Here is a 20,834-nt window from a genome sequence, read left to right as displayed (position 1 = left end):
AGTTTCTATAAAATTATACAAGAGACAAATAAACCCAAAATCAATAAAACTTGTTACAGTTACTCATTTCTACTGATTTTGCTTGTTAAAACCACAAACTGCAGCTTCTCATTAAGAAAATGTTTAAGACCTGTGACTATCTGTAAGTAATAAGCCTTCTGTCTACTGATTTCCTAATTTAATTCACAAGCTGTGTTTCATTACAAGTGGCAAGCTAGAAATAAGCTATTTGCTCCAACAATTACTTGAATTCACTCTGGCTTTGCTTCCTCTTTGGCATCCCTCTATAAACCACTGTTTTATTAGCTCCTCGCATTAATTTGTTTCATTGTAGTCTAAAAGGTTGTTTGACACTGGTTTTCTGAACCTCATTGTAGTCCCAACTTCACTCCTACTTCCCTGGCACCCAAAGTTGCTGGGGCACATCGTGAAGCGTTGAACAGTGAAGTGTAACATCCCAAGAGCTCTCCCAGGAAAGCGTTTCTGGCTGGTTCATTTCGCTGGAGCTGCAGCCCTTGACTGAATCACCGAAGGGAACTGTTTCCAACCAGCGCATGGCGTTGCCCTCATTGCCTTTGGCCCGAATCCCACTCCCATCTCCACTGATGTCACGATTTACACCGGTCCCACTGACGCAACGCTCTGCCGAGACCGGTGGCGCGACTCCAGATTTACGCTGTGTCACTGAAGGGCTGGAGGGAGGCAGGCATGAATGGAGCCCAAGCTCCCAACCCATCCCCGGGCGGTTTGGGGGTTCCTGGACAGGTGCATCCCTCACTGTCCAGACACTGCCGGCACCGCACTGGCTCCGCTCCCAGTGCCACGCCGAGCTCAGCTCTGCCAGGACGGACAAAACCCGGAATAAAAGACACTCCTCGAAAGGAAGCGCGACCGGTCCCTGTAGCCGAGGGGTCTAGGCTGCCCCGAGGGATGGGGGATGTTCCGGGACCCCTGGGGAAAGGGAGCCGGGCTGTCTTTGGGGAGGGCTCCACGGGAAAGGGCGGAGGCGGCTGATGGCCCCGAGGGAAGGGGGCTCCAGGCCGCCAAGGGGAGGAGTGGGACCCCCCGATGAACGGAGGGAGCCCGAGCCACACCGGAAGGAGCGGGACCGGGCTGCCCTGAGGCACGAAGCTGGGGCTCCCGGAGGGACGGGAACCGCGGTGAGGACGGGTGGGTGACGAGCGGCCCGGGCGGGGTCTGGCCAGACACAGCAGGTGAAAGTTGCATGGGGGGCGGGAGTCGCCGCACTCACCTCATCCCCTTGGCCGAACTGCAGCCCCAGGGCGACGAAGTGCTCCACTCGGATGAACCCGTCCGCATCCTCATCGCACACATCGAAAACCTCCTTGAGCTTCCGCAGGAACCGCAGCAGGCTGGTCGGCTCCATCGCGGGCATTAGCTGGAGGCCGGCGGCACGGCCGCGGCCGCAGCAGCCATGATCGTCCGCGCCTTCAGCGGGTGCGTGACATCAGCTCCGGGGAGCGGGGCGGGAGCGACGGCGAGAAGGAGGAGAGAGGGATGGAGGGAGGGATGGAGGAGAGCGGAGGGAGGACGCGAGCCCCGGCGGAGGGAGGGAGCGAGCGACGGGCGGGAGAACAATAGGGCAGAGCTGGAGAATGGCGCTGAGGGAGGCGCGGCCGCCGCCAGGGGGCGCCGCAGGCAGCAGGGAGGCCCCGGCGGGGCCGGGCGGGACCGGGACACGGGGGACGGGGACAGGGGAACAGGGACAGGGGGACCGGGGAAATAGAGACCGGGGACAGGGGGACGGGGACAGGGGGACCGGGACAGGGGGACCGGGACAGGGGGACCGGGACACAGAGACCGGGGAAATAGAGACCGGGGACAGGGGGACGGGGACAGGGGGACCGGGACAGGGGGACCGGGACAGGGGGACGGGGACACAGAGACCGGGGAAATAGAGACCGGGGACGGGGGGACGGGGACAGGGGGACGGGGACAGGGGAACGGGGACGGGGGGACGGGGACGGGGGGACGGGGACGGGGGGACGGGGACAGGGGGACCGGGACAGGGGGACGGGGAAATAGAGACCGGGGACAGGGGGACGGGGACAGGGGGACGGGGACAGGGGGACGGGGAAATAGAGACCGGGGACAGGGGGACGGGGACAGGGGGACCGGGACAGGGGAACAGGGACGGGGGGACCGGGACAGGGGGACGGGGACAGGGGGACGGGGACAGGGGGACGGGGACAGGGGGACCGGGGAAATAGAGACCGGGGACAGGGGGACGGGGACAGGGGGACGGGGACACAGAGACCGGGGACAGGGGGACCGGGACAGGGGGACCGGGACAGGGGGACCGGGACACAGAGACCGGGGAAATAGAGACCGGGGACAGGGGAACAGGGACAGGGGGACCGGGACCGGGGGACGGGGACAGGGGGACGGGGACACAGAAACCGGGGACAGGGGGACCGGGACAGGGGAACAGGGACAGGGGGACCGGGACAGGGGAACCGGGACAGGGGAACCGGGACACAGAGACCGAGGACACAGAGACCGGGGACAGGGGGACGGGGACAGGGGGACCAGGGACACAGAGACCGGGGACAGGGGGACCGAGACACAGAGACTGGGGACAGGGGGACGGGGACACAGAGACCGGGGATAGGGTGACCGGGGGGACAGCGGGACGGCATGTGGGAACAGCGGAACGGCAGGGAAGCCGCCCGAGGAGCGAGGGAACGGGCAGGGAGCGAGGCAGGGTGGACAGGAGGACAGCAGCAGCCCGGGACGCGGCTGGCATGGCATCCCCCGGGCTCTGCGACAGCGGACGGAGCCGTTTGCAGCCCCTTCGCTTGTCCATACCTCAGTCCGACGCCCCAGATAAAACACAGTCACACTGCAATATTTTTTCTTAGAAAAAGCCTGGTCTGAATAGTTCCAGGCTAGAGGGGAAAAGCCGCGTGTAGAGAGTTAAGGGGCAATTAAGGCAAAGCAGGACAAGCGCAGCTCCGCTGCGCTCAAGCGAGCAGGCAGAGCCATGGGAAGGATCCCCGCTTGGCTGGGCACTGACACTGCCCACCCCCGCTTTAATCAGACAGAGCGGGTAGCGAAGGGAGATCCCTGCCTTCGCAGGATTCCTCGTTAAAGCCGCCTGCAACTGCTGTGCTCCATGGCTGGGTTTTAATTTGATCTCTCTGGCCGGCCCCTTTTCTTTCTCTCAAGAGTATTCCGGACTGCCTTCGAAGCCCACAGCTGTGAGCTGCCAGAGGGGAGACCAGGGATGGTTCTGGTTTCTGCACTGTGCCTCAGACCAGGCATGATGAGTGCAGCTCCTGGGGAGGAAGGAGCTCTGGCTGAGTCAGGCTCAGGTACTCACTGCCTCTGCCAGCACTCCTTTCCTGCTGTAGATGCTGAGTGCAGGTGACCATCAATCACTGACTGACGTCCTGCAGGTGATTGATAAAGCTGTCCAGCTAAAATGACCATGTAAGTGAAGCAGGTTTTGAATCGAGACAGTATCCATTCATTTGCTTCTTGCAGTAGGAGAGGTCCATATGGCCCTTAACAACCCTGAAAATTCCATGATTAGAGCGATCTGCTCAAATTCATCTCTTTTGTAGAAAGCAATGTGTTCTCAGGAAGTTTTATTTCTTTGAGCACGAGTCTCTCATCCCTTTTATGTGCAAATTCAAGGTTTGGAAAGAGGCTGGCTTGACAGCCCTGGAGCTTGCAAATCAGTTGTCAATCAACAACACAGTGACAGCAATACAATTCCCCACATAGCCACCCTCAGAGAGATAAGGAGCTGATTCCAGAGCCTCTGCCACTTTGATCTTCCTTTATTTTTTACAAAAAAGTCATGGAAGAGTTCTCCTTTCCCTCACTGATGTACTAAACGGTCTTTCCAGTCCAGGAAAAAAAAATAATCAAAGTGCAGAGATCAGATATGAACCTTGGGAAGCAAAGAATTTCTGAAGAGATATGAGGAGATGTGAAAGGAAAAAGGGAAGCAGAATATTTGATCAGCAATCTTCTCTGAAGCTGTCTAGTTAGAGCAAGATTCTTGAGATGTGGGGATGTTTAGCTTTTATCTTGAGACCCTTGAACTCTTCAGGTTATATGGGGATTGATTTCAGCACACCCCTTGGGGACACCTATTCAAAAATCTGTGAGCTTGTAGCCCTTGGAGTTGTGGGAAGACACCTGTGTGGAATCAGCTCCTGTTAGTCTAACTGCTCTGAAGTCAGTTCAACCTCTTCTAAGGCTCAGAGCACATCTGTGTCACTGTCCCACCTCGTTTGCTGAGATTGTCTCAGTGACTCCTTGCTCTGACTCCCCTCTTTGTGTGCAGGTGGGCAGCTGTGCAGGCCCAGACTGGGAAGTGGAGTCACAATAAATACTGTGGTAGGAAAAAATTTAAAAAAAGGGGGAATATTCCTGTTTGTCATGACCAGAGGAAAAGTTCCCACCCCTCAGAGGGGTTGTGCTCACTTTCATGAAATCCAGTTAATTTCCACTGACTCTCCTTTATTTTCTGCTGGAATATGAAGGAACTTGGTCTAGATAGGCAAGTAAGGGGCAACATGGATTTAGATCAAAACTGTCATCATTAAAATCTGTGTCAATCTTGCACTAACTTGGAAGGGACAGATGCAGGGGAAGAAGATTTTAGTTTAGACACTATGGTTTGGGGAATTAGTGCTCAAGTTCAAGAACTGCCACAGACAGCCTGAGTACCAGCAAGCACTGGAATGAAGCTGATAAGAGAGCTGGAGAGGTTGTAGAAGCTGTCATTACAGACAGCTGAATATGTGGAGCAAATATCTGACAGCTGGGAGATGATTTGATAGCACTGAACACGAGAGAATTGGGATGAGAGATGCTGTCAGTAAAGGTCTGTGAGCTTATAGCTGGGGTGTCCGATGGGGACTAAGATCAGGACAGCGAACCGAACACTGTCCACCCACTTGCTGGGCAGCTGCTCTGCCAAGGTGAAGTTTTTAGGGCTGAATCCAGGTTGTTTTTTTTTTTTTTTAATTTCAGTGGTGTAGCTGGCATTGCTCCTTGCTCTCCACTTCCCTGCTTCTCCACCTCTAGGTAGGGCATGCACCAGTGGGCTATTTTTCCTTACTGGTATATATAACTATGTGTTTAATCAGAGATACTTTGCAACTTCTTCATTTGATTCATGAACTATGTGAAATAAATGTTTTACATACGGCCACTCTAGTTTCCTTCTAGAACTTGAAATATGACTAGTGGTGGTGCGATCATATTTGCATGAATAAATAGTTCAAGAGGAAATTATTTCATTGCATACCACAGGCCATGGCTGTCATTTGCAGGATTTCTTTACAATCATCTGCTTTTCCATCAATGTCAGTTCCACTCACATAGCAAATTGCAATCTGGTGTCAGAAACACTGTCAAAGGAGGGCACTCCCCAGGGCTGATGGCCCTATCTGCAATTCTGGTTATGTTCCAGCCACATCCAGAGACCCAGCCCCTAGGAACAGCTTCACAGTACAATTTCTCTTTATGGCATACACAATATAGCCCTCCTTGAATATTTGGCTTCTCATAGTCTTACTGTATTTTGAATCAAATCCTGTTTCCCACTGACTGCTCTGATTAACCATGATAACCAAAATCTGTTAACCATGTAACAGATGTACTTGATCAACTGGACATTCTCTTTAAATGTCACAAACGGGTAACAGGCAGAAATAATCAGCTTATTAACCCTTGACCCTGAGAACTTAACAATATTACTTAAGAGGTAATGGAGTTTTCTCAGACTAGCTTAATTAAGTTTAGAACAAAAGCAAGATACTTGATTTTTTTACTACCTTTCCTCTATTTTTCTATTATAAAAAGTTAAACAGCAAGAACAAAACTTAAAAATTTTGGAGAAATGTTTCTACAAGCGAGGATCTTCCTTTGAAATTTTCTTGATGCTATAGGACCTCACCTTGTAAAAGTTTTACTGGATTAATTTTACACAGTATGAATGCTCTTGCTTGATTTCAAGAACATTCTTACCAGATTATGAATTAGGCATGAGCAAAACTCTGTCAGATGAGCCCAGCTAGAGAGCAACTGCACTAAATTCAAACACATTAATGCCTTATTTGTTTCTTCTTACAACACACATACTACACAAAGACCAAACCACCTGTTCTCCCGAAGTTACAGCTAAAATAAACAATCCTCTGTGGTGGTTCCCATAAAGCCGATTCCACTGGGAATTCATAGGATCAAACGAATATTCCCTGGTGTTTCCAGGGACAGCACCAGGGTTGCAGATGCCAAGGCCAGCGTGTTCCCCTGGCACTCCGAGGTCTCCTTACTCCACCGAGTGGTCGGTCACTCCACTGCACATCTGTCACCAACCCAAGGCACCCACCTGCCAAGGCTGGCAAGAATAATACATAAAGCCAAGGTGAATGGAAAAAATTCTCCCTCTTCCATATCCCACAGTCCTCCAGATGCCCTGGGGCCAAGGCTTTCTTCTTGGTACATTCCAGAAGCCTCCCTGCTGCCCACTTTCCTCTGACCAGCTCCAAGTAATTGGGCAGGCTTACATTTCCCTTAGATTGTAACATACAATTGCATCTGTCAACCTCTTGAAAGCCATAAAGTGTTTAAAGTTCCAGGACAACTCTGTGAAAAGCAGACCCAGTGTAGTAGCAGCAGTCAAGCTATTTTCAACTTCTACCCCAAATAGGGCTGTTTTCTTCTGACTGATCCAGCATCTGCAAAACATCTTATTAATATTTAGAATTAATCATTCTAATAGATTTGCCAAGTGACTGCCCTTATCTGGAAAAGGCACAGTGCATGAAATCAAAGTGGACAAATTATGTCACTGCCAATCAGATACACAGCAGGACTTGAACTCCTTTCAAAGCAACTAATTTCTTACAGCATCTGCTGGACAGGTGACTTACCTTTGTCATGCTCTAGAGCTGTGACACACCAGTGACAAAGCCTTTACTGGAATAAAACGAATCTTCCTTGAGGCTAACGGATTGCTGCTTTGTTGTTTGCATTTAAATGAACCCTAGCTAAAAGCCTGTCTCCATGGGCAAGTGTTTTTATTCTAGCACATTTAGATTTGGCATAGCCCCTAAAACCAACAAATCGTTACCACCAGCCTTCTTGACACCATCTTTTTTCCTCCCAAGCTGTCTCTGCCAACAGAAAAACCTGCTGAAGCTAAAACAAAGCAGGAAAAGGAACAGATGCCTCAAGCCTGTGACTGAGCACCAGCCCAACGCAATTGAATCAATGTCCCATTTGATAAAGAGGGATGAGAACAGCACTAAATGCTGCTTTCTGGAGAGACCACCTTCTCAATTATTTTCCTCTCTCAAGCCCTATAGTATTAATTTAGGATTAATGCAGAATGTTGTATATAACAGGACTGAGGACCAGCCTACTCAAACTGCTGTCATGGTCTAACCCCAGCCAGCAAACACCGCAGAGCTGCCTACTTACTGTCCCCCCAAGACAGATGGGGAGAGACTGAGGGGTAAAAGTGAGAAAACTCATGTGTTGAAATAAGGACAGTTTAATAGGCAACAAGCAAATCAAAACAAGAATTCATTCACCACTTCCCATGGGCAGGCAGGTGTGCAGCTGTCTCCAAGGAAGCAGGGCTCCATCACATGCAGCAGTTACTTGGGAAGACAAACAGCATCACCCCCAGTGTCCCCCCTTCCTTCTTCTCCCCCAGCTGCACATGACGCCACCTGGCCTGGGACATCCCTTGGGCCAGTTAGGGTCAGCTGTCCTGGCTGTGTCCCCTCCAACTCCTTGTGCTCCCCAAAGGTCCCTCACTGGTAGGGTCTGATGGAGGCAGAAAAGTCCTTGTCAGAACTGCTCTGCCACAACTAGAATAACCCTGTGTTAACAACACAAATCCAAAACATAGCCCATACTTTCTACTAGGAAGAAAATTAACTCTATACGAGCCCAAATCAGCACATTACCCAGGCAAAAACATACTGATTTGCTAAGCAAATTATTTAAAAATATTCAAAGAATTCAGATATGCAATTATACACACTGGTAGCAACCTCCTCTTGTTCACCTAAAAGCCAAAACAGCAAATATGTCATTTTCAAGCAGTGAAATCAATGTGATGCTGAAGAGAGATGAATTAGACCTATTTGTTGAAAAAGGTGTTTAAAAAAACAAATCTGGATTTGCATTGCTAAAGTTCTCAAGAATTCAAGAAGGAAACATGAAAAAGGACAGCAATTATTAGGTGCCAACAGTGCAGCTGCTGAGTGAATGCATGTGTGCTCACACAGCACTGTGCCTGTCCTAGGGTTACTTTATGATGCTGAATTGTATCCCCATTTGTCTATTCATCCCAGAAATAAGTTTTGCACCTTTAAAACTAGATCTGAGAGTGAAGCAGGGGAGAAGGAGAAGCAGTGAAATGGAGGCAGTTGTTTTCAAAACATAGAGACCGAGAGCTTCAGCATTTTTCTCTCCTGGACTGTGTTGTCTGCAGCACAGATGGGAGAGAGCTCTCCTTTGCTTTTCAGTTAATTTTTTTTTCAGCTAGCTGAGGTAGTGAAGTTCCCTGGACTGTGTTGTGGTTTTTTTTTTTTTTTTCTTGGAACTGTTCAAACCTGGTCTGAACTGAAAACCCAGAAAACACTGGAAGCTCACACCTGTGGCCCACTGGGGCCTGGGATGTGGCATTTTCCAGCACAGGAGGGACTGATAAGAGACTGAGTGAGTTGAGCTACACCCCACAACAAGGACTTTCTGAATTTGCCATCTCTTCAGAACAGCAAGATGTTTTATTTTTTAATATTATTCATTTTTTATGCTCATGAATACTTTGCTTGTTAAACAAAGTTTTTTTTCCTCTTTTCTCCAAGGAAATCTTTTCCCAAAACAGTAGAAGGAAGGGCTTGTTTCTCCTTTCTAGAGGGACCCTTTTGGAGTTTCCTCCCAAATTTGCCCTCAACCAGGACAGTGCCTTAGTTCTTGCTAAGACAATGCTATCGATGCTATCAGGAATTTCATGACAATTTCAGTGGCTGGAGTAAATGAGAGGTTGCTATTTATTTAGGATTCTGACAGCTGGAAGCAGCTGTTGTGCCTCCTATCAGACACCAATAAGAAACAACTACTTCATGCTCCATAGCAAAAGTCAAATGATGTCTGACCAAGTCTCTTCTTGACTATGTATAATAAAAAAAATGTTTCAAAATAATAGGTCTCTGCAAGACTTAAAAAATCTCTAAAATACATGGATCAATATTTTGTATATCCTTCTTTTAAACACTCCTATTATCCTTCAGAATTATACTGTTATTGTTCAAATAATTCTCCTTTCCTTCTGGCTAAACCCAGAAGGTTTGAAGAGGCTCCTGTCAGGACTCTTTGGTACAAGAGGGTATTAACAGGCTTTCTGCTTCAGGATACAGAAAAGCAGGAATTCCTGCTGGATGTGCTTTAGGTGTTGAGGATAAAGGCAAAGTTTGAGTAGTGGGCATTAAGAAAAATGGAAACAAGAAACAAATGGTCAGATGAAAAGGGACAAATCCTCCTCTGTGGGATGTTTTTCTCTCTCCACAGCAGAAGAAGTGTGAAGAATCCTGGATCCTAATTCAGGCATCTCAACAAGATGAAATGAACTGTGATTCCTCTAGGGCAGGTCCTCTGTCCTGGCATTTCCATGTCTTCAGCTTATAATCCAGCCAGGTGACTCAAGCCTTAGGACAAAGGAAGGAACATTCCACAGCCTCATGAAGCAGGTCAGCTCTCCCAGAGGAACACAAAGCAAATCAAGTCAAATCGGTTTTACTTTTGGTGTGCAGACAGACAAGGGAGCGTTCAGGGAAGGGCAAGAGCACAAAATCCTTCCAAGGCAAAGTTTCAGGGCTTGTTCTTTATGACAGGGGACTTCCCTCTGAAAGAGTCATTTATGAACAGTGTTAAGGCAGCAAATCACAGCTTAAAAATTCAAAAGCAATAACTCATTCAAGGAAAAAAATGCCTTTCCACAAGCACTTGTGCACAGTATCAGCAAGATGAGGGAGGCTGTGTGTCAGAACAGCCACTGTGCCTCCTTTGGCTTAGGATCCAGATTCACACTCCTCCAGAGCCCTGGTGCTGGACAGGAAGCCAGGCCAGATGACCTCCTCTCCCCTAGTGCTGCTGCTGAGTTACCATCCTGAGCATTTTGAGCGCCATCTCTCCTTGGTCAGCTGGCACCTAGTACAGAGAAAAGCAAGGATAAGCAGCTGCTATAAGGAAGCAGACAGCAGCTACACACACATCTTCAGTCTTCTTGCTGATTCCACCCCAAGGACTTCATTATTTACCATGTGCCCAGCCTTGAGAATCCAGAAGAAAGCGAAGTTCTCATAGGCCTTGTGGAAAGCAGCTGTCTCAGTAGATTCTGGAGACACATACAGTGCCTTCCACCTTTTCTGGCTGAACTGCCCCAAATTAGGCCACTTCAGTTTCCGGATCCATGCTTCCTGGCCTGTTGGAAATAAGAGATAGCACTGATTACTAATACTCAGAAAGTATTGGTAATTGATTTCCAAGCACTGATTACCAATACGTGGAAATTACTGATACTTGGTTCCAGAGCAGCTTGGGAGTCCAGTTCAGCTGGATGCTCCCTGTACTGGATACCAGTACAGCAGAGTTAGCACAGAGTCTCTGTCCTCAGATCCTAAAAACAATTTTGTTATGCCTAGGAAAATTCAGGACAAACTGAAACAAACCAATGGAGGGGAGAAGGGAATAAGTAAACGGTGAAGGTGTGTATGAAATGGATTTAGGATTGTACAAGTTGAACATGTACAGGGTTGGAGGCTCTGCAGCCCTAGAAATTCCAACATATTTCACTTTGCACCTCAAACACCTTGATGTCCTGCCATGCAGAAGGATCAGCCATACCAAGTCCCCCTCCTGGAAATGAGAAGAGGCATGGTTTCTCTGTTTGTTGGACACTCATTGAGAGGAGACTGAAAAGGTTTTCTGTTTCCAGGTGCTGCTAGAGAATGTGGAGGTCAACACAGCAACAAAATCAATTCTAGGACTCCAAGGGGAACAAAGCTTTAGCCTACCTGTGAACTGCTGGAAGAATTTATGTGTTAACTCCAGCTCAATTTTAGACGAAAATGTGATAAACTGGAGCATCACTAGCTGCTAATCTGTTTTGACATCCTAAATACCATGCTTCCTGGATTTATTGATTGCTGTGATTTTCATGAAGGGCATCTGAATATCTAAGTGGACAGAGACATACAAGGAATAAAGCCTTTCACAACATAGGAAGGCGTTTGTGGAGTCTGTGACTGCAGAATCTACAACTCTGTGAGAAAAGACCAGCAGAAGGGAGCACAGCAGCCTTATGAGGCATTTCAGCAGCACTTGGCCTGGTTCCCAAACTGCCCCTGGATCAAACCAGCATCTTACAAGCAGCAAACAAAGCCCAAGGTGTGCAGGAACCTACACTAAGAGCAGGTGTGATCACTCTTCTGCTGCACCCTCCCTCATTAATTACCAGCATTCTTTGCCTATGAATGAGCATACACACATACACATCTATGTGCCTATCCAGGAGGATTAAATAAATTATTAGCTTCACTGAAACAAGCAATTACTGATGTTGCAGATCCATTTCTCAACAGTATAATGGAAGTAAAGGATTTGCCTCTCTCAGAAGGATATAAGCAAAACATCGTAAGTGCTGCTCCTTTATGACTGTAGTATTTAAGCACTGCTAGTTAGGTAAGACGTTTGCACAGAAGACTGGAGGAATCTGGGTACCAATGTACTGACAGCTCCACATTCTACTCATCACATGCTCTGTTTCCATCCCCAGTCAAGAAGTTCCTCACCCATGGTGTCAACAATGAGGTCCAGCTGCCCATTATAGACTGTAACACTGATATTGGCTGCCAAAAGCTGATCAACAATATCGATGACAGGTTTCATGAAGTCCTCAGCCATGTTCTCAAAGACCTGTTTCGACTGACCTGGTTAGAACCAGAAAGACAAATTTTAAGTGATGAAGGATGTCATCCCCAAGCTGGGACAGAAGCATGGGCTAAAGGCTTTAAAATGGAGTTCACAGCTACACAAAAAATAGTCCTAGCCAGAAGTGGCAGTGATTGATCAGTCTGAGGAACAGGAGGACCAGACAGCAGCTGTGCTCCCACTGGAGCTCATAGACAATGCTGTAGTTTCTGGCTCCTATTTACACACAGAGTGCTGACATCAGTCCTTTAAGCCTGTTTTACACCCCCTCCTCCGTATGATGCATCATTACATGACACCAGACTTCTGGCACAGAAAAACTGACAGGAATTTCAGCAAGACTGCATGAAACACAGAAACCAGTTCCTGAAATACAGAGGATCGTCCTCCCTTCCCCTGTATTTTTAGTTACTTGGCTAAAGATAGATAGGAGCAGCAGAATCAGAACCACACTTGCTCCCACAGGCCTGCCCCACGACATCTTCATTTCTGAGAACAGATCCCCTCCTTAGCCCCATGGACAATGACAAATGAACGTGACCAGTTGCCAGAGTATTCTCCTACAGGATGCAATACTGTAAACAGCGGTAATGAACTCATCAGATGCACACTAACAGACAGGAAAGTACCTCCCCACTTCACACAGTCAGGAATGATCATCAGCTTCTTTCTGATGGGCCCATTCATCAGCTCATCAAGGCTGCTCTGATGCATTTTTCTGACATGGCGCTGGTAAAGCTGCACTGGAAAATATCGAACACGCTTTGATCAGTAGCACACTTAAGACTCCATTCTGCACAGATAACAATCTTCAGTGTCAACCATGGTCAACAAACCCTTTTCTAATGAAAATGCAACACCACAGAGAGAGATGTGCTTACTTTTACTAGAAACCACTGAAGTCAACCCTTATTTAGGGCAGGATGATACAAGAAGAATCCATCCATTCCTACTTTTAACTAGCATTGTACTTTTTCTGGGCATCAGCTTCTGCTTTAACCACTTGGCTCTTCTCAAGAGAACAAGTATTTTTGAGCTGCAATGTTTTACTTTCAGGAGTTAATTTCACCTTCCGTTATGAAGCCAACAGAAAAAGAGCTTGAAAGAAGTTCTACGTGTGTGTTTTTCACATTGATGCACAAAAATCATGGAGCAAGAATTTAATCAGACTGTTTCTACTGATGAGACACTTTGGTGTACTGTCTTAAAGACAGAAATTAAAGACAGTAAGAGGAAGTAACTTAAAAGGTCATGAAATGATGTTGCAATTATACTGACTGCTTCCTTGCTGTAATTTGTGCAGGATGTAGAGGTGGAGGTGTCATCTATAGGGTTGTTCCACATTCCTATCTGTCTCTACTTACGCAACAGCAAACAAGTTCTGCTTGGGAGAATATCAACATCCATTTTAAAGATGTGCTACATTGAGACTCTTTCCACTGTCAGAGTTGAAGGTATGTGAATGGAAACACAGGGCCTCAGAAGTTCAAGTATTTAAATACAACTTACTGAGATGGAGATTTTCTTGTTCATCCGATTTCACTTCTGGAACCTCCTTAGTCAAGATGTTATAAAAGTTCACATTGTCAGTGTTCTGAAAACACAAGATAATTTCAGTAACACTAATAAAAACATTTCTCAGAGATGAAGAAGAGACTCTCCTGAAAAGAAAAAAAAAAAAAAAGATAAGTTAATCCTAAATAAAGGACCCTGTGACCTGTCACTTTACCTGCATACCAGGAAGATACTTGTGGAAAAACTTCAGTTCTACATTTGCTCTGAGAAGTGGGAGATTCCTCAAGCCTGTATTGTTCACACATGGGTTGTGCCAGAGATGTTATTTTCTCCTCTGAAGCAGATGTGAAGCTACAGGAAGTCTTACCCTGCGTTAGTCATGGCAGAGAGCTGCAGTGCCGGGTGATGTTTTAGACAGCCCCTACTGCCAGGTCTGGTCTGGTGCCACTCTCGCTCAACATCCTTCCAACCTCCAATCCTCCAAAATCTAAAATGCTTCCTCAAAAACGTGGTGCTGGGTATGAGCCACCCCTCTTCTGGAACTGCTGACAGCTGGATGTGCCCAAGCACTGCAGATTGGCAGCTCTGATGCAGCTGACAGAGGCTGCCTGCACCCAAGGACAAACATCAGCAGTGTTGTCATTACAGAAGTTACTCCAGATTCTTGAAGTCCTGCTTTACTTGATTTTTGAATTTTTAAAGTTCTGATGCTTAGATCAGAACTCAGCTCACAACAGCAACTGCAGAAGAACTGCAATGCCTTCACCTGCCAGCACCATCACAACTGAGAGAGGAAGCCAAGTAGATTTGGAAAGTAAAACAGGAACCAAAAGTTCCTTCTGAACAGCAAGAAGTGAAACCAACTACGTACAAGCCACTGTCAGTCATGAATCACAGAAAAAAAAAAACAAACCAAAAAAAAAACCAACAAAAAACCTCCAAAAAAAAAGAACACAAAAAGTAAAAAAAGGAAGTGGCTCCAGATTAGCCTTTCTGTCCAAGGAAGCCAGAGCCTTACTAAAGAATGAGATGTAACAAAGAATGAGATTTTGGAGCAACCTTTTAACAGGAGAAACCAAAGCAAAACATTACCAGTCTTTTATGCTGGAACTATCTAAGTAACGAGATGCAGTGACCCACAGTAACAGACCATAACTTGAGGTTCCTTTCCATCCTGTGCACCTATCGTAGTTCTTCAAACAGAGATGTGTGCGTAACTTCAAGTTTGTGTCTTGGTGGATGCAGTTTTCAATATTCAAAGCTTTCCAGGAGATACAGTTTATTTAAATTGAAACTGTAGAATCAAAAGGACTAATTGTATGCTGAAATCTCAGTGCAATACTGGAAGACAAGGGCTGTCCTGCCTACTTTCTCTGTCACTCTCCCAGCAGGGCATCGCAAACACTCCTTTATATCAGCACTGGGATACAACAAATCCTGGCAAAAATGCCTGGGCAGAGGGCTGAAGAATTCATGCCAGCTCAGCACTCATAGAAAGAATAACTTGAAATCATGTGCTTCCCCAGGCAGCAGTTATTTCTTAATGTTAGTCAAAGATCCTACCTCTTCAATGACACCTTCAGCCTTGCCCCATAGCTCAGTAGCCAGCCCATATTGATTTTTATTTATTGCATCCATTATTTCTTTGGCAACAGCAGTCACCTCTGCTAGACCATTATCATCAAGAAGAGACTGGAAGACAAACACAAAGAAGGACAGCTTCAATTACAATTCCACATCCATTTATTGCTAACAGCCTCCGTGCTTTTGAGGTTTTATTCAGGCCAAGAGGTAATCTTATAATTCAACATCCATTTGTACTGTATGGCAGCACAAGGGATCAGGTGAGGACCGAGAGTTTAAGAAGGTACTTACAGTGCTGTAAAGGTAGGGCCCCCAGGACAGCACAGAGTCTAAACAAACAGAACAGATTTCAAACATCAAACTGACAATCAATTATTGACATAAGATTTAACTTACTTCTCCTTTACTGGAGCAACAATATTTATGAGAAAAAATAAATGGAGATGAATTAATCAGTAAAAAGGTACAGTAAGCTCTGTTTAACCCTAAAGTTATGTACCACAGAGCAGTTTCTTTACAAATCCTGCAACATCATTAACCCCCTATGAGTTAACCAGTGAAATTTATTTAAAGCAACCAACATGTTTCTACCAAAATATTCTCCCCCCAGCACGGCAGCACATTGCCAGAACATGGGCAGAGGTCTAACAAGAGGATGGGAATTATCTAAACTGATCTGTTTGAAAAGTCACAAGGGAAAAACTGAGTTATAAACCAAATCTGTTTTGTAACAACTTTGTTTGTAAATTCTCAATGATCAGCTGATGGTAGACAGATAAGAGTTTGCTTGGTATTGTTCTGTCCTGCAGAGAATCTGTGAAGCCTGCCCTTGCCAATACCACTGAAGGACCAAGAGCCCTTTAATTTGCTTTTTATCCTCACCAGACACAAATCTCACTTGCAGCCTTGTGAATTGCTTGGTGGCTGCATTTCAGCACAGGACTTGCAAAACACCTCAGAGGCTGTGGAGATGTGTAGGGACATTTTATCATCCCCTCCACTTTAGATGCAAGTGTGGTCCTCGCTAAGCTTGCTCTCTGACTTTTCCTAATCTAGATACATTCTAAAGAGGGATTCATTAGTCACAAGAAGACTTGCAAGGATGCAGTATTTATTTTTGATTTACCAGACTCACTAGAGAGTTAATTCACTTAAGGGAGGGATGGCCTTTTTGACTTCAGGCACTCATGGAATGATTACAACACCCAAGAAAACAAAACAACAACAAATCATCCACAGTCTGAGGAGTTTAAACGTACCCAAAGGCGAAATCCATGAGTCTCCAAGAGCAGTCCCCATAAAATTGCACTTTATGGTCCCTTTTTGAACAGCCTTTGTGAATAAGAGAAAAACCAAAACAAAACACCAATAATTAAATTTTAGCTATTCATGACTCTAGAATCAGTTCTCATTAAGTGAAAAAACTAAGTAGCACTGTGAATTAGGCAATAGGGACAATGTATTCCAGAAAACAAAAGTACTTGTAGAACCCCCCGTTTTAAAGTGAAAAGTGAACTGTATCCTCCAACTACTTACCTTGTGCAGCTCCAAAGCAACCCCAGCAGCCATTTTACCTCCATAAGATTCAGAAAATATGTAAAATGGGATGGTCTGGGGAGAGAAAAATCACACAAGAAACTCATTGTGCGGAGGGCAGAATATGCCTCCAACCATCTCCCAGATCCCACAGGACCCAGGCACTGGCTGTTCACCTCTCATCCTCAAACATTTAATGTTTTTCTTATTTTAAGCTGCACATTAGGTTTCCATAACATCCTGGTGATTTGCTGGGGTTGGTTCTGAAGTATTTTGGAACTATAAGCAGCTGTGATCCTATATATGCTGCTTGGATCACTCAACAGACAAAAGTCCACCTCAATGCTTATCTAACTAACCCCAAAATCAAGATACAACTTCTGAAATGTGGAAAATAAGAGACAGTGGTTATACCTGCATCACACACTACCTAGCAGCAAAACTGCTCATCTGGAAGTCTGTTCCCTAATTCTTTTTGAATTCTACTTAAAAGCAGAGAAAAATACAACAATAAACAAGAATTCAATTCACTTACCTGGAATTCTGTTCTACACTTGAAGAATTCTCCAAGAAAAACCATCATATCAGAAACTACTGCGGTAAGGTTTTGGGCAAACAAGCTACAATCATCCACATAACTGAATCCAGTGCCCACAGGATTATCCACAAACAAGATACTGGCTGCCTGCAACTGTAGAAGCAGAAAGGTTTCTATAAAACCTCAGTTCAGCACCAGCAAAAAAAAAAAAAACTTAGTTTTGATGGCACAAATGATTAACTGAGCCAGCAAATCCCTGGACCTGAAAAAACTTGCAGAAAAATTAGGTGTAACATAAAGTCCTTCAATTTGCCCAATCTGTAATGAGAAATGCACCCAAAAACTCTCAGTGATCCAGGGGCAGGTCACCTAGGGGAACTCCGGAGTACTTCAGATTATTGGTAACTCAGAGCACAAATATATTGCTCTAATTAAACTTCCATCTTCGCAGGCAGCTGTAATTTGTTTTCCCTTGAAGGCCATACCGAACCTGTAATTATAAGCCATAGGTTTTACACTGCCAGCCACCCAGAAAAAGCTCTGTGACTGCACACAATGAAACTGTGATTTGAAAGAACACTTTCTACAATTTCCCTGCTCTCTGTTTACCAGACATCTGCATTTCACAGTTCCACAGAAGACCAGACATACTTTATCAAATTAAATTAATGTCTACCCCTCAGTTCTAAACAAGGCTATGCCTATAAGCTAATTTATTAACCACAATATTTTAACTTGAAATATTATAGTTCTACTGAACTTTAAATGAAAAACTGTTCTGTGGTTTTTTTTGTATAGTGATCATCTGCTTACACAAGCAAACAAAGATTTGTAATTAGTAGTAAGAAGCTGAACTCTCTACTGTACCCAGGTTGTATTTCTTGGATTCATTTCTTTGTCTAATGGACCAATCTCTTCAAAGTTCCCATATCCACAGCCTGAAGCTCCTGGACCTCCCTGCAGGGAAATATCAAATGACACAGATGTTAAAAGGCAGCATGGCATAGATATGACAGATGGAAGAAAAATACAAGCCAGCCAGTAAGCAGAATGACAGATTGTAAATTTTTAGAAATGGCCTTTGCACTACACATTCATTTGCAGAGCAGGCTCTGTTCCTCATGGTCTTGGGCTATGCACACACATGCCATTTCTGAAAGCAATAATTCAACAGAGAAGCAGTCACCCACTTGTGAGAGCTTCTGGTGAGCTGCCTGTTATGTGCGCACAGTTTCAAAACCTTATTCCCTGAATATGGAGTGCAAAAGTTAACTATGCTAACTGGAGCTTTGCAAGTCATTAGCTTAATCAGCATTTACAGCTTCTGGGTTTCACTCTGATGAAATAACCCAGAAAGAGTAAGAACAAGTCCTCAAGTGATTCTATTCAACATTAACTTCTGAAATGTACTGTGGAGAACACGCCACCATTTTTATCAAACTGGGATTGTTTCCATTTAGAAATGATCCTCAATCTCTGATTATTTTATTTACTCTCTCTCTCTGAACATTGTTTAGACTTCAAACTCTTCAGGAAAGGAGCTGTGAAATTACAATGCAAAAAAATCACTACTGTTGTATGAAAGATAAGAACAACCTCTGTTATTGCAATCAAACTTGATGGAAGGTGAGCAGTTGAGGATATCCCACAACTGCAGAATGAAATCATCCTTGTTTTTCCCAACCCCAACAGCTCATTCACAAGGCAAGGCATTTAGAACCAGGCAGTTTTGAATCCTGTTTCTGTAGAGCTGCACAGTATCAGCTATCAGACTGAACCAGTCACAGATGGAAAGAATTACTGCTTAGGTATCTCTCACCAAACCTTACCTGAAGCCACAAGACAAGAGGTAACTCTGTGAAGTCTTTGGTTGGGTTATTTGCATAGTAGAGCCACCAGAACATATGGGCCTTGCTCCGAACCTCCACATATCCCCACACTTCCTTGGGCTCTTGGGGCTTCCTCAGAACTACACCTTGAGGGGAAATAACAATCAGCTAGATAAAAAAGCTCAGCTTTGGACTTTCCACCAGAATTGTTGCAAAACGTTACAGTTCAATCTTGAGTGTGACAATTAGAAGTGTTACTACCATTAAAAAATTACTATTAAAAAATCTGCCTATACTTACACCCCCACCCACAGCTGAGTTATTTTCATGAATGAAGTGTGTAATTAAGTGCTTCCTTATCAGAGCCTGGCATTAGAGCTGCCACCGGAATAACAGCCCAATCGCTGGAATAATTTGTTCTTGAAGTGCTTTCAAGGCCTGGGCTGAAGGCACAGCCCCAGTGAAATAACTCCCATAACGAGCTGCAATTTCGACAAGGATCACAGAATAGTCTGAGTTGAAAGGGACCTAAAAAGAGCGAGTCCAACCGTTTCGAGAACGGCCCGTGCGGGGCTCGAACCCGCAGCCTTGGAGTCATTGGCTCCGTGACCCGAGCAGCCGAACTCATCCCAGCACTGCACTTCGATGTGGGTGTCTGCGGGGACCACATCACTTCACAGTCCCCAGGGGGAGCAGATGCAGACAGAGGGTCACTTCTAAAGGAATCCAAGTATAATTTAGGTCAGTAAAGCCTAGTCACCTTACGCACTCAGTCTACTGCCCATCTCGGACACGGAACAGACCTTTGACACTCCAACCCTTAATCTCAAGGATCAGGGCAGAAGGCAACAGCGCACTGGAGCAGGAGCAATAGGGCTTTTCCAAGCCAAGGTAGCTTGGCCTGGCCAGGCCAGGCTTTGCTGCTCCCGCCGGGACTGCCACTACCCTCTCCGTCCCTCCCGACTGCCACCCCAGCAAGCGGAATTTCGCGCGGCTCAGCCCGGGCCCTGCCCGGCAGCGGCTGCGGGACACAGGAGCGCTTTGCCCGGAGGCCGCGCTCCCGTCCCGTCCCGTCCCGTCCCGTCCCGTCCCGTCCCGTCCCGTCCCGTCCCGCCCGGTCCGGTCCGGTCCGGTCCGGTCCGGTCCGGTCCGGTCCGTACCTGCCGCCAGCAGCAGCACGGACAGCGCGGTCACAGCCCGGAGCAGCCCCATCGCGCCCTCAGCTCCCGCGGTCACGGGACCGGCCCGGCCCGCCCCGCCCTGAGGCACCGCCTCTTCCTCCTCCTCCTCCTCCTCCTCCTCCTCCTCCTCCAGCTCCATGATGGCGGCCGGCGGCGGCCCGGTGCGGCTGCGGCTGGTGTTCGACCACCCTCCGCCGGCCAGCCCGGGCTGCGCGCTGTGCTGGCTGCTGCTGGAGCCGGGCCAGGCGCGGCTCGTCACCGACCTGCTCAGCCTCATCCGCCATCGCTTCGGCTTCAGCCGCCGCGCCCGCCTCAGCCTCTTCCTCGAGGGGGCGCTGCTGCCGCCCGCCGAGAGCGCGCGCCTCGTGCGGGACAACGACTCGCTGCGGTAGGGACCGGCCCGGGACCGGGACAGCGGGACACCGGGACAGCGGGACAGCGGGACCGGGACAGCGGGACAGGGACAGCGGGACAGGGACAGCGGGGTCGGGCAGAAAGAGCGGGATCGGGACCGGGATCGGGACAGCAGCAGCGCGGCAGCGGGATCGGGGGTCAGCCCCACACACGCACCTCATCAGTGTCTGTCAGCATCTGAAGGCGGTGCCGAGAGGCCGGACCGGGTTCCGCTCGGTGGTGCCGAGCCATGGGACAAAAGGCAGC

At 47.0% G+C, this 20,834-nt stretch overlaps 2 protein-coding genes across 3 annotated transcripts in view; both read right to left on the bottom strand.

Moving 5' to 3' along the window:
- Positions 1–1,606, bottom strand: part of RAB11FIP4 (RAB11 family interacting protein 4) — a 115,571-nt gene extending 113,965 nt beyond the window's left edge. Inside the window, exon 1 of one of the 2 annotated variants that reach the window (XM_068209695.1) lies at positions 1,253–1,606. In XM_068209695.1, the coding sequence (XP_068065796.1) occupies positions 1,253–1,396 (144 nt within the window). In that variant the 5' untranslated portion in view covers positions 1,397–1,606. The remainder of the gene's footprint in view (positions 1–1,252) is intronic. The other variant, XM_068209696.1, reaches the window with a different exon arrangement.
- Positions 1,607–9,781: 8,175 nt separating this feature from the next.
- On the bottom strand, positions 9,782–20,466 carry SCPEP1 (serine carboxypeptidase 1). The gene is made up of 13 exons (XM_068209684.1): positions 20,154–20,466; positions 18,994–19,139; positions 18,032–18,121; positions 17,162–17,317; positions 16,627–16,701; positions 16,350–16,422; positions 15,382–15,419; positions 15,070–15,198; positions 13,501–13,585; positions 12,621–12,734; positions 11,853–11,990; positions 10,320–10,483; positions 9,782–10,209 (listed from the first exon to the last, which is right to left on the bottom strand). Exons 1-13 carry the CDS (start codon positions 20,449–20,451, stop codon positions 10,144–10,146), a joined length of 1,572 nt encoding a protein of 523 aa, XP_068065785.1. The 5' UTR covers positions 20,452–20,466; the 3' UTR covers positions 9,782–10,143.
- Positions 20,467–20,834: the final 368 nt, after the last annotated feature.

This window comes from Anomalospiza imberbis, chromosome 19, assembly GCF_031753505.1.
Source record: "Anomalospiza imberbis isolate Cuckoo-Finch-1a 21T00152 chromosome 19, ASM3175350v1, whole genome shotgun sequence".
Taxonomy (NCBI): domain Eukaryota; kingdom Metazoa; phylum Chordata; class Aves; order Passeriformes; family Viduidae; genus Anomalospiza; species Anomalospiza imberbis.
Note: the sequence above shows the minus strand (reverse complement) of the source record. Positions and strands in the feature narration are given on the sequence as shown.